The sequence below is a fragment of the Platalea leucorodia genome, assembly GCF_965183815.1.
Source record: "Platalea leucorodia genome assembly, chromosome: 1".
NCBI lineage: Eukaryota > Metazoa > Chordata > Aves > Pelecaniformes > Threskiornithidae > Platalea > Platalea leucorodia.
Window position 1 is genome coordinate 38,608,226 of NC_138823.1, and position 12,290 is coordinate 38,620,515.

At 49.4% G+C, this 12,290-nt stretch overlaps 2 protein-coding genes across 2 annotated transcripts in view; one reads left to right on the forward strand and one right to left on the reverse strand.

The window, feature by feature from the left end:
* Positions 1–1,199: 1,199 nt before the first annotated feature.
* On the forward strand, positions 1,200–1,733 carry CRH (corticotropin releasing hormone; the record flags this gene model as incomplete). Its single annotated transcript, XM_082311464.1, has 1 exon — positions 1,200–1,733. The coding sequence occupies one exon, from the start codon at positions 1,200–1,202 to the stop codon at positions 1,731–1,733; it is 534 nt and encodes a 177-aa protein (XP_082167590.1).
* A 2,072-nt stretch (positions 1,734–3,805) lies between these two features.
* Positions 3,806–12,290, reverse strand: part of TRIM55 (tripartite motif containing 55) — a gene marked incomplete at both ends in the record, with an annotated part of 37,940 nt that continues 29,455 nt past the window's right edge. Inside the window, one exon of the mRNA XM_082328562.1 lies at positions 3,806–4,316. Within this exon, the coding sequence (XP_082184688.1) occupies positions 4,197–4,316 (120 nt within the window). The remainder of the gene's footprint in view (positions 4,317–12,290) is intronic.

Consider the following 12,290-nt stretch of genomic DNA (forward strand, 5'->3'; position numbering starts at 1 on the left):
CCGGCCCTGCCCCGCGGGGCTCGGCCGCGCTCCTCTCCGCTTTGCAGGGGGAAGCGCTGCCCCGCCCCGGGCTGGCCCCGGGTGCGGAGCAAAGACGGGATCCACGCAAAACCCGCGTCCCGCGGAGCCTCCCGCGCCGGCCGGCCGCGGCGGGGAGCGAGGTCCGGGGAGCTCCGGGGGTGGGGGAAGGACGCCGCCCGGGACGGCAGCCCTGGTCCCGGGTGGGTCGCGTCCCTCCCCGCGGGCCGGTCCGCGAGTGGAAAGTTTCCCCCGGAGTGACCTCTCATAGTACGCGCCCGCTAGGAAATCTCATTCAAGTATTTTTGTCAATGGGGTGGGGGGGGCACCCTGCTCCCCGGCCCCCGGCCCGGCTGACGTCACCGCAGAGGCGATAAATATCTGTTGATATAATTGGACGTGAGATTTGGGGTTGCGATAGCGAAACTCGGCCCATCGCCGCTCCGACGGGCCCCCATGATTTATTCAGCAGTGGATCGGGGCACGCAATCGGGCTGTCAGGAGAGCGTCAGCTTATTAGGCAAGTTCTGCGTGATTCCAGGAGAGGGTCTAAGCTATAAAAATCCCGCGCCCCGGCTCTGATTAGGACCAAATCTGATCCCAAGTTCGCCAGGAGCCGGCTCCGAGGGAGAGCGAGAGGAAGGGACGCCGGGCACCGCCGAGCCCCGCCGCCTGCCCTGCCGCCGCCGCCGCCGCCCCAGGTAGGTGCGGGGCCGCGCCCGGGCGCGGAGCGGGCTGCGGTGCTGTGCGGTGCGGTGCGGGGGGCTGAGCCCGGTGTCCGGCGGGAGGCGGGGAGCTCCCCCGGCCGGGCGGGGAGCGGGGGAGCCGGGCGCTCGCACCCCGCAGCTCCTGGGGACGGCCGCCCCGCCGCAGGCACCCCACGCACCCTCCCGCCCCCCGGGTGGGATAAGAGGCGCGGGGCTGCGCACGGTGGTGGGGCTCCGCAGGGGCTCAGGCCGGTCCCGTCCCCGGGCTGTTCGGCGGGGGGCGGCCGCCCCGACGGCGGGGAGCGGCCGGGCCGGGGCTGGGCGCGGAGCGGCGCGGTTCAGCAGCGGGGCCGCGGCGGCGGGCTGCGCCCCCTCCCCGGCCCCGCGCTGCCCTCCCCGCCGCCGCGGCTCGGCTGTGTAACCCCCACCTCCCCCGCCACCCCCCGTCTGCCCCCGCAGGTTTGGGCCCCGACCATGAAGATCCCGCTGCTGGTCTCCACGGGAATCCTGCTGGTCGCCCTCCTGCCCTGCCAGGAGTGCAGAGCCCTCAGCAAGAGCCCGGTAGCCGCCCGCGGGGCTCTGCACCCGCCAGATTTCTTGCAGCAGCAGCGGCAGCGGCAGCAGCAGCAGCAGCAAACTCTGCCCGTCCTGCTCCGCATGGGAGAAGAGTATTTCCTGCGCCTGGGCAACCTCAACAAGAGACCCGCTGGCTCTTTCTCCGCCTCCTCCGGCAGCACCAGCCACCTACAGCCCGCAGCCGCCGCCAGCAACTTTGTCCGGGCGGCGGTGCAACAGCTGGAGCAGCTGCCCGAGCGCTCGCCGGGGAGCCCCGCGGAGGCCGACGCCGAGGGCGAGGCCGTGGAGAGGGAGAAGCGGTCCGAGGAGCCCCCTATTTCCCTGGATCTGACTTTCCACCTCCTGCGAGAAGTCTTGGAGATGGCCCGAGCCGAGCAGTTGGCGCAGCAAGCTCACAGCAACAGGAAACTGATGGAGATAATCGGGAAGTGAAGCGGCCCCTCCCCGCCTTGCCAAAGAGATTCCGCAGTTAGCACAAGAATAATTACACCGTCCGATGTACCATAGTGCTGCTCTGATGTCATCTCTTTATTTTTATATAGCTTTAAACCTAGAAGGGTGTACTCCGAACAGCCTCTGTCCCTTGACTAGCATGCACAACCGTGTACCAAGTGCAGAAACACGAGTGTCGTCCGTAACCTCCCCTACCTTTATTTATTTCTCCATTTCCCAGTTATTCTAGTGCCATCGCTACGTAGGGATGTGTGAGCATTGGAAGCAATGGTGCCAAGAAGACAGGTAACTTTTCTGCTGGGGGCAGGGAGGTGGGAGGGGGAATCTCTGTAAGCTACTTTAAAGCCACTTTTTTCCTGTAAACATTTTCACAATAAAACATCTTTTCAGCGCTCGGTCGATTTTGTTGTGTAAGAGAATGTTTAATATTTATATTTTTAATAAAAGCTGCAAAGTAACCATGGCTGGATAGACTTTCTTGCCTAGGTGCCTGAGGGCTGCTCCCCCTCCCTCAGCGCTACCGGGGCGGGGGGGGGGGCACCCCCGGCCGCAGACACCCAGAGCCGCCGGGACCCCTAAATCACCCCGGGGGATGTTTTTCCCCTCCCCGCCCCGTCTTTTTCCCCTCCTGGCCCCGGGGACCCCCCTCCCTGTCCCTGCAGGCTCTCCCGGAGCCGTGCCCCGACCTCTTTTGTCTTTTCTTTCTGGCTCTGCTCGTCCTCCCCGCACCCCAAAAAGGGCAGGGTCCTCCCCGCTTCGGCTGCCCCCGGCCCAGCGGCGGTGGCCAAGCCAGGTCCCTCCCGGGTTGCTGGGGAGGTGGCTGGTGGTGCCTGTGGAGAAACTTCCCGGGAGGAACTGGGGGGAAATCCTCCAGGGCGAGCGGGAGAAAATAGGAAATCCCTCACCCCAAACCACATCCCAGGGAAAAGCTGCTCCAGCAGCCAGAGGCGATGCGGTGGCAGTACTGGTGTGGAGTGGCGCTCGCTCTGGGCTGAGTCTCAAAGCTTTGTCCAGACCTCACCTACTCAGCCCTCCAAAACTTCTCCCGCCGGAGCGTTTTCCAGGGGAAACGGAGACAAATGAGGGTTGATGTGACTCAGCCCTGCAGCGAGGGCTGCCCGGGAGCGGGGCTGACCCCTCACAGCCTGCTAACGGGGCGCTGCGCCGTGTCTGCACTGCCCGCTCACCCGTCCTGCTGGCGCGCGGCACAGCCCCACGGCCTGGCACGGTCCCCTGCCGAAACGGTGTGCTTAGGGCCTGGCTCCGGCGTCCTGGAGAGATCCACACTTAACCCTAGCACGGAGCTTGACACCTGGTCCCCCGTGGCACCGAGCACTCCCGGCAACCCACCAGTCTCTCTTAAACACTACTGAGTGCTGACACCCTGTCCCCAGTGACAAAACTTGCAGAGTGTCACCTTCGGTACATCTTGCAGAGCTTCTTTTAAGACACAAATTTGATTTCATTAGACAGCTCCACATCTGCCGGGCACACAAAGAGGACATTCGTCATTTGCCTTTTCTACAGCGCACCACAGGGCCTTCAAATTAAACCTTGAATTATTATCGGTGACCACCTCACTGCATCCTGGTTTCATGCAAGAACATGCCCCTTTTCCTACACGCACTGGTGACTGAGAAGACGTAGACACAGATTATGGCTGGACAGAGGCGGGCAGCGCTCTAGCATCTGCCCCACACGCTCAGAGCTGCGTCTCACATCCACACGCAGGGGGTGGCCAGTGCTTTTGGCGTGTGCATCTTCCTCCTCCCGGCCGCCGGGCACCTTCCCTACAAATAACCTGTTGTTGTGGCTTAGCAGGAAGGGCGAGTGCAAAGGAAGGGATGGCAGCTTCCCTCTCCCCTCCCGCGTTCAGCCTCTGCAGCCGGGGAGGCACCGGTACCGTGGGGACCAGGAGTGGCTGCAGGGAGGTGCTCAGACACAACCCCGACTTGGGGCTGCCAAGGGCGCGATAGTGTCACCGAAGTCACCAGCACCGACGAGCTGGGACGCAGGAGGGTACTGAGGAGAAACACTGTCTTGGCAGAGGATGCTTCTAGTGAATATCTTACCAGCATTTTAGCTAACAACATTGGTGAAGCATTTACACCTACACGGGGACACGCCAAAAAGTGAATAACAAAACATTAGCGGTGCTCAGCCTACAGCTGTAGTGATGCTATTTTCCCCTTGGAAACAAGAAATTATTGGAAAACACTCTGACTACGATACAGTATAGCAATATGTCCCCACGCTCCCATCCCTTTTAGGACTCTGTCATCTCAAGGGCTGGGTACGATGTGGAGGTCAACTGAGTTCCTGGGAATGAAACCTGCTCGGATGTCCCTTTCCAGGCCAGTTTCTTTGTTGATTGCAGCTAGGCTGCCTGCGCTCGCGGTCCCTCCGAGGAGAAGCACACCAGAAGCCAGCCGGAGTGAGTCATCATTCATTCAGTGAGTTCAACCAGGAGAAGGAGAAGACATGACGAGCCGGCTCGTCACCCCTCTCGTTGCTCACGGGAGTTTCCTCCACTCGTCCTTGAGGGGATGGTTCAGAACCAGTCTGTAAAGGAAGGAAAGGTTGACAAATGGAAGAGGAAAAGACGAATTGCATTAAAATCTGTAAGACTTCACAACACGCAGAAAACCAGAATGAAGTGGGAAAGAGGGGGAAAGGCAGGGAGCATGAACATTTGGGGAGGCCAGCCAGACTTCTAACGCCAGAGAAGTCGGAGGGACTTTTGCCATGGACAACGGCGGAGGCAGGGTTATGCCGGGTGAGCGTCTCGCACCTGTGCAAAGGGCTTAGTCCTGACTTGGACCTCTGGAATATCACCGAAGGTGATAACTGCCTGTTTAGAAGCGATCCTGAGCCAGCTTGGCTTGTGTAGCCGGGCCTCCAGATTGATGTGGACCGAAGCCAAACGTTATTGTCAGTGCATTGCCACTCAAAATGATACTTGTTCTGCTGTCAGGAAATCTGCCTTGGATGTGGTGTTTTTTTTTTTTCCTTTAAAATCTTTTGATATTTATTTCACTTCAATTTCACTCAGCCCAAGAACAGGAAATAAATAATACAGAGATATAAGCTTCTGCTTATATCCCAGGCCAAATTTTGCTTTTGTTTGCAGAGGTATCCTACGCTTACAGTAAAAAGAGGAATCTGGGCATGATATGCTGCAGCTGCTAATCACAGGAATTATTACTATTTTTTTAAATTAGCTGAATATTTAGCAGGGCAGTATGATATACAGAAATATTTTTACTAGTTCCAGTGTTTTCAGATCCCTTCGGCAAAGAATGAAGACTACAGCTTTGTGATAGTATCAGAAATCCTGTTAAAGATAAAATATACAAAAACGGGTGATTTGGTAGCTAAGGGATGCCTTGTGTCTTCACCATTAAAATCACAATTTAACGTGCAATAGACGGGATTTTTTTCCCTCTATATTCCTAGATATGCACATACAGTATTGTACATTCTTAAAATGAAAATAGCCAATGCTGCCAGCCTTCTCTGTGCAGGGTTTCACCTTACTTTGGGAACTTCATCGTGATCTCAGGAGAACTATTTGATGTCAAGATGCTATACTTGACAGAGGGAAAATGACAAAGCATGAAAACGACAAGGTCCTCTGAACTTTACCACATCTCAATCATTTATAATACTGTCCTAAAATGGGAAGTTACCAAAGCAGTGATGCTAAAAGACATATCCAGGAACAAACAAGGAAGCAGGGATGCTTGTGAGGAACTGAAGCACGGGATGGATGATTTTCCTAAGCATTTTTGTAAGCGCTTAAAGTTAAAGTTTACCACAGGAATTAGTAAGAACTAATGGTATGTTAAGTATAAATTGGCTACTGGGCTTCATTCCAGTTACTACCTATTTGAGTGTCATGACACCAACAGACAAGACAGCATGGAGGTATGAAAAAAGTAGCTCCCTATTTCTTTATATCTAATTAGAGTTCATAGCTCCTTTTTTAGATGCAGACCCTCAATTGCTCTAGACTGGAACAGCCCTACTTGTTCCAATGACATACTATCTGAGAATCTGCTTTAATATTTGAAATGTGGACTAATCGTTGACTTAGATTCATATTTTCAAAGCAAGGCCCTCACTGCTCCTCACTGCAAAATAGAGGGCTCAGAAAGGATTTTTATGGACAAGGATCTTGCAGAAGAGTATAGCTTTTGCTTGCTAACTTTGTCATGTACTTTAATGAGAGCACAAGCCTGGTGAAAAATTTGGGAGAAACAGCTGCCTACTTGAATACAGAAGTCCATTTTCAGCAATGCTGGTGAGAAGGGTCATTTCCCAGGCTTATGCAAAAGTGTTGTAAAGAATTGGGCCCACGGGGCCAGATCTTCAGCTGAAAAGGCACGTAGCTAATTGAGTCCCGATTATAGAAGAGCTGCCTCTCTTTCAGCAAATCTTTCAGCTGACATGTTCCAACCCCGATTACAAAAGTCAGGTATCAGCAGTAAATACGTGGCTAGACTTTCTGAGTCGTAAGGGATCCTGCGCTTTCTTGATCTCAGTGGATGCAGGTGCGTAGGTGGTTTATTAGTCCTCTGTGATGTTGAAAATTTTGCCTTTTATTTTTGGAAGGACAGCCGGAGTGCCTGGACTAGCTAAAAGTCATTTTGAAATTGGTTGTGCAATTTTGTGCACGGAGCCCTCAGCAGTGTGTGTAAGCAGGCATTGGACAGCTCTCCTCGCTTCTCCTCACCCTGCAAAGGAATAGGACTGGCAAGAGGTTTAAAAAAATCATTTCCTGTACTTTTATCCTTTTTTACTTAAAACCACACCAGCACCTTGTCGTTTCTCTTCCTGTGCAAGACGGGCTTCCTTTAGCACTTCCACTTGCTATTTCAACCAGCCATTATCCAGGCATATCCATTAAACTAAACCTTAATTTGAAGAAAAGAACTATCTATGGGCTTAAAGTTAAGTAGCTTGTTTCATAGGATTTGGACCTAACACTTTAGAAACATAAAGCACAATGTAATGACTGGGACTGGCCAGGTGACTGCATTACCTTGTTAACCAACACTGCTGGTACTGCATTTCAAACAAAACAATCTTTGTCTGCATCCCTGCCAAAACTGTGTTTCATAATGCGTTAACTCCTTCATATTCTGCTGTGATGACACCTTCCTCTGTCAGCAAAACAATGTTGGAGCTCCAACGTATTCCCACTGGGTTTGGCTGGATGAAGCATTTAGTCCACGCACCTTGGTGGACTCAGCAGGCTGCCAGTCTGCAACACCTCCGTGTGCCTTTCCAAGAGCAATCATTTGCTATCACACCCATCCGGGAGTGAAGCAAGCACAAAACTGAAAATAGGGCCATTCCTTGGCTTTTAAACTTGTGTTTTCACACTTGTGACACTTTAGTATTTGTGCTCTAAGTCATACAGCGACTGAGGTACGCTATCCTTGTGCGAGGCAAGAGACCATCAAAAGGTGCCAGGAGCAACTCTGTCCACGTTATTAAGTCTGTTCCCCTCTTCCAACGGCAGCCCACACAACTCAGAGTTGTACAGTGCGCTGGGATTGTCTGAGACAAAGATTTCAGCTGCAGATATTTACGGAAAACAACTTTTTTGAACCAGGAGGTGATTCTGAAAGGTAGAAAGCAGCAGTAGGTCCCCTCAGTGTCAATGGCATTTGGGCATCCGACCCCCCTGTAGATGCTTGCAATCTCATCCCGGATTACCTCGCTCTCCCTGTTACCGCAGCCCTACTCCACTGCCAGAGAAAAGCTTTCTGCTGAGCATGGCACAGCCCTTGCCACATGCCTTTCAGACGGTTCAGATTCAACACTTCATTGTGTCTCTTCATTGCTATTAGGTAACTGTTGTTAAGCTTCTACCCAAGCTTTATCTTAGTCTTGGAGATCTCATGGGTAGGGCTTGTTTTTTCACATTACCTAGAATAACAAGTCCCAACCCTTGATTTGGGTCCCTAACAGTAATAAGGAATAACTAAAGTGTTTACCTCAGATTACATTAATCGCATTAGGCCAATGCTGAGAGAGTGCTGAATACTTACACTTTGATTTATATTTTCCCCTGTGGTGTCGAGTGACATCAGATGATGCTTTCAATAAGCACCAGGAATTTTCACCAGGCCAGCTCATGAAGCGGGGAGGGAAGCACACCCTGCATGACTGATGGTTGGATTTGTTTTTCCCATAAGTGAAGTCCAGGCTGGAGTTTACATGCCAATTCTTTGGAGGTGCTGAGCAACCACAACTCCCACTGAACAGCTATTCAGCACTCCTCAACATCTGAAATACTAGAATTTGCATGAATAAACAGTATAAGGATCTCAGTGTTTAACCTGATGAGTCGTATCAAAGTTGCAGGTATTCAGCATCTTTCAGCATTTGCTTCCTTTGACAGAGCACTACTTAAATCTGTATAAGGTGCTTGTAAAGGGTGTGGAGGGGAGGAAAGGGGTGAGTGGGATGGCTTTGTCATAATGTTTTCATTTATTAGGGCCCAGCAATTATCCTATTTATGCTGGGGAAAATAGGCAGTCTAGGCCTTCTAGATATTTGAAACACAATGAAGTCCACACGCTGTTTTCTGCTTTACCACCGCTAATCTCCATAGCCTTTAGGTACTGTCCTGGTTTCAGCTGGGATAGAGTTAATTTTCGTCTTGGTAGCCGGTATGGGGCTGTGTTTTGGGTTTAGGATGAGAACAATGTCGATGATACACTGATGCTTTGGTTCTTGCTAAGTAGGGCTAAGCTGTCTCTAAATAGGTGCTAAGTGGCGCTCACACTGGTCAAGGACTTTTCAGCTTCCCCTGCTCTGCCGGGGGCACAAGAAGCTGGGAGGGGGCACAGCCAGGGGGAGGGCTGGCCCAGACTGGCCCAAGGGCTATTCCATACCATATGACGTCATGCTCAGTATATAAGCTGGGGGAAGAAGAAGGAAGGGGGGGACGTTCGGAGTGATGGCGTTTGTCTTCCCAAGTAACCATTACGCGTGATGGAGCCCTGCTTTCCTGGGGATGGCTGAACACCTGCCTGCCGATGGGAAGTAGTGAATGAATTCCTTGTTCTGTTTTGTTTGCGTGCACGGTTTTTTGCTTTGCCTATTTAACTGTTCTAATTTATTTTACTTCAATTATTAAACTGTTCTTATCTCAACCCACGAGTTTTCTCCCTTTTACCCTTCTGATTCTCTCCCCCATCCCACTGGGGGGGAGCGAGCGAGCGGCTGCGTGGTGCTTAGTTGCCGGCTGGGGTTAAAGCACGACAGGTACAAAGACTGGGATCCATGTTACCAAACTTTGGTCATCCAGAAATAAGATACCCACTCAAGAAAACTGCATTCATCCCCTCTAATGGGAGTGATGAGAGAAAGGCACCACCAGAGGGTGATTTGTCCCACCCTAAAAGAAGTGTCTATAGGGTGGATTGCCCTCTGGAGGTACCTGTTTCTCTCTGCTAACTCTAGAGACACTCTTGGTGACTGGGTTAGACTGAATTTGGCTTTTAAGTAATTACACAAGAAAGATTCCAGCCAAATACTTCAGGATATCAGAAAACTGCTTGATAGGAATTGAGAACTTTGACTGCACTATTACTTTTTACAATATCAGTAACTCTTAAATTTAGAATCATAGAAGAATCATAGAATCATTAAGGTTGGAAAGTACCTCTGAGATCATCGAGCCCAACCTGTTAACCTAACTGCCCGGTCCACCTCTAAACCATGTCCCTAAGCACCACAAAAGTGGAAAGGAAAGGTGAAGGGTGTTCATAGTCTTTTTCAGTTTGGTTTTTGTTTTGGCCATTTTTTGCTTATTTTTGATGACTTCTGGTAAGGTAGAATCTGGAGAAACCATTGTTATAATGGCCCTCTCAGAGGTTATATCACACCAACTTGCAAGGAGATGTGAGAAATACAAGAAATGAGGGCTGAAATGGTTGTTTCCTCCAGGGCTGTAGATCACCCACCAGTATATTTTATCCAGATTGAGCATGACTAAACGATCACAATTTTTTGTAATTAATCAGAAAACAAAAATTGTTGCTGGTTTTATACTGGCTGCAGGAAAATAGATTATGCCTTTGTTGGCAAAGCAAAAATGACCTCTTCACATTTTTTGAACAAATATGGTTCTACCTAGTGAATTTGTAGTAATTGAACACTTTGTGTCACCTAAGTATGTTATTTCTGACCTAGTGCTGAATTCTCCAAAACTGTATTTACCATCTTGTGGAATCATGGTCTCGGTTTTGACTGAATTAATGAGAAAGGTCTAGATTTACAGTGAAATAAGTGAGAAAAGAATGCATGTCGTTTACTAGAAGGCAGTATGGCCTAGGAAAGGGGGTTATCTCTTACAGCTATCCACATGGATGCACTGGTTGGTTATAAATAGCCCTCTTGTGCAGTTATATGAATGTTTTCTGGACCAACAACACTAACCAAAGAAGATCCTGCCCTTTGGCTCCCCATCCACCTCTTCCCACTTTGCTTCTGTGGTTCACTCTCCATTTGCATTGCTGCAGCTGTTTGCAGGGCTGTGCTAAGAATGGGAATGTCACTGGAATTACATCAATTTTATGTTGTTTTTTTGAGGTGAAGGAAGATATTTTTAAACCTGGACCATTTGACTGATTTGATTCCAACACAGCCCAACAAACAGCTGCCTCAGCACAAATGCCATGTGACTGGTGGCACCTGGGTAGGAAGAAGAAGCAGGACCATTTGGCAAGAAACTCCTAAAGCACCTTTGCTGCCAGAGAAAAAAATGGATCTACACCCTTAGGGGCATGTGAACTACCCAATGCCTTTGCTGCCTCCTCTTGATCCAGCAGGAGAGCAAGAGTGTGAATTTGTTAGAAAACGTAGGTTTGGAGAGAGAAGCAGTGAAAATAGAAGCTTCTTGCTTCTACAGTTTCTGTAGCCTCAGAAAGTGAGCGAAAAATTAAAGTTAATTCCCATATTTTAGCTGGCTTGTTTAGAAACAACCCTCAGTGTTGACAAGAACAGGCATGATTAAAAAATGCTAGCTGGTCGCAAAGCCATCACAGAATTTGTAGGCTGTGTTTGTCTGCCTCAAATGTCAAGTGTTACACTTCTGGCACTCAACACTTCCAGGCAGCAGAAACAAAGGGAGCACAACAGGTTATTTTTAAATAGTTTAAACTTTAGTTCAAGCATTTTGTTTTCATATTTTTATGCAGTCTAGCTCCTTCAGCATAACATCTGGCAGCTGTCACATATACCACAACAATATTGTTTCAAGCTAAGAGGCTGCTTATTTTGTATGGATCTTTTCTTTTTATTAGCGGGAACCAACAGAATATTATCTGAAATAATTGCTACAATTACCTGCCATGGAAATACATATGGTGGCAGACAAAATAATATGCACAGACAAGCTCCATCAGTGACAGTACTAGATATGACACTCTCTTAATAGTGGTCAGTAATGAATTTTAAAAGTCCATTGGGAGGAAATGCCTTTCTTCAATAGATTTTCATTACATTGCAATTAACATTATGTGGTTAATGTCTAACGCAATGTCTAACGCAATGTCTCACATAATGACCTTAAAGAGACCAAATATAGTTCAGAAGATAACAGCTCAGCTACCTTATTTTGGTATAGGATCTGCCCATCTTCCATGGGATCCAAAGGTCCAGACACTTGAACCAGTGGTGAAAACAGTTTTAGAGAATGGTCCAAGGGAGCAGCTTTCTTCTGTTACTCGGACAAAGGAAATAAAGTTCCCATATTTATGTCACCTATCTTTTCCATGGCTCAAACAAAAAAGCCAGAAATAAGATACTTTTTCAATATTTCACCCATTGCTGCATCTCACGGGCATTACTTTTTGTTGAGAGTGATTAACTACAGATTTGCATAAAACCTAGTCCTGCATTCCTAGTCCAGGAAAATGAAGGAAACCCAAGAGGAGAGCCTTACAAACACGTGAATGTTAAGGCTGCTTGATCAGAACAGTCTTTCCTGGATCTATCCACACGTCATTCTTCGTTCCTCTCAGAGTGAAGTTTTTGAGGACCTCTTGATCAATGAACAATCTTTCACTTCTGCTCCCTTCCAGCCCTGCTGGAGAACTGTCTAGCAGAGGAAGGATCATCTTGAGAGGGTGTAGAAGTAAGTGGTATGCACTGGCCACCAGTGCCAGAAAGCTACTCATGGCTACCAGTTCTCCCCTCTTCCCCCTAATTCTGCTTCATCGGACAAGTAGATCAACAAGTTAAACGTGAAGTAAAGACCTTCCAAGAACTTCTCTGTGGCAGTAACCCATCTAGTCCATGTCAGAGAAACTTCGCTATTAGCTTTCAGAGAGAAGCAGCAAACCTAGTAATGGTTTAACGTCATGTTTGTCTCTGTCATGTAGTCTTTCCTTTGAGTAATACGGAGTGTTGTAAATGAAAGCTTTTTCTTTCTCTGCAAATGGTATTTTTGCAAATCCAATGAATGAGACAGAGTGCCAGTTCAGACTGTGACTCACCCCAGAGCTCCATTCACAG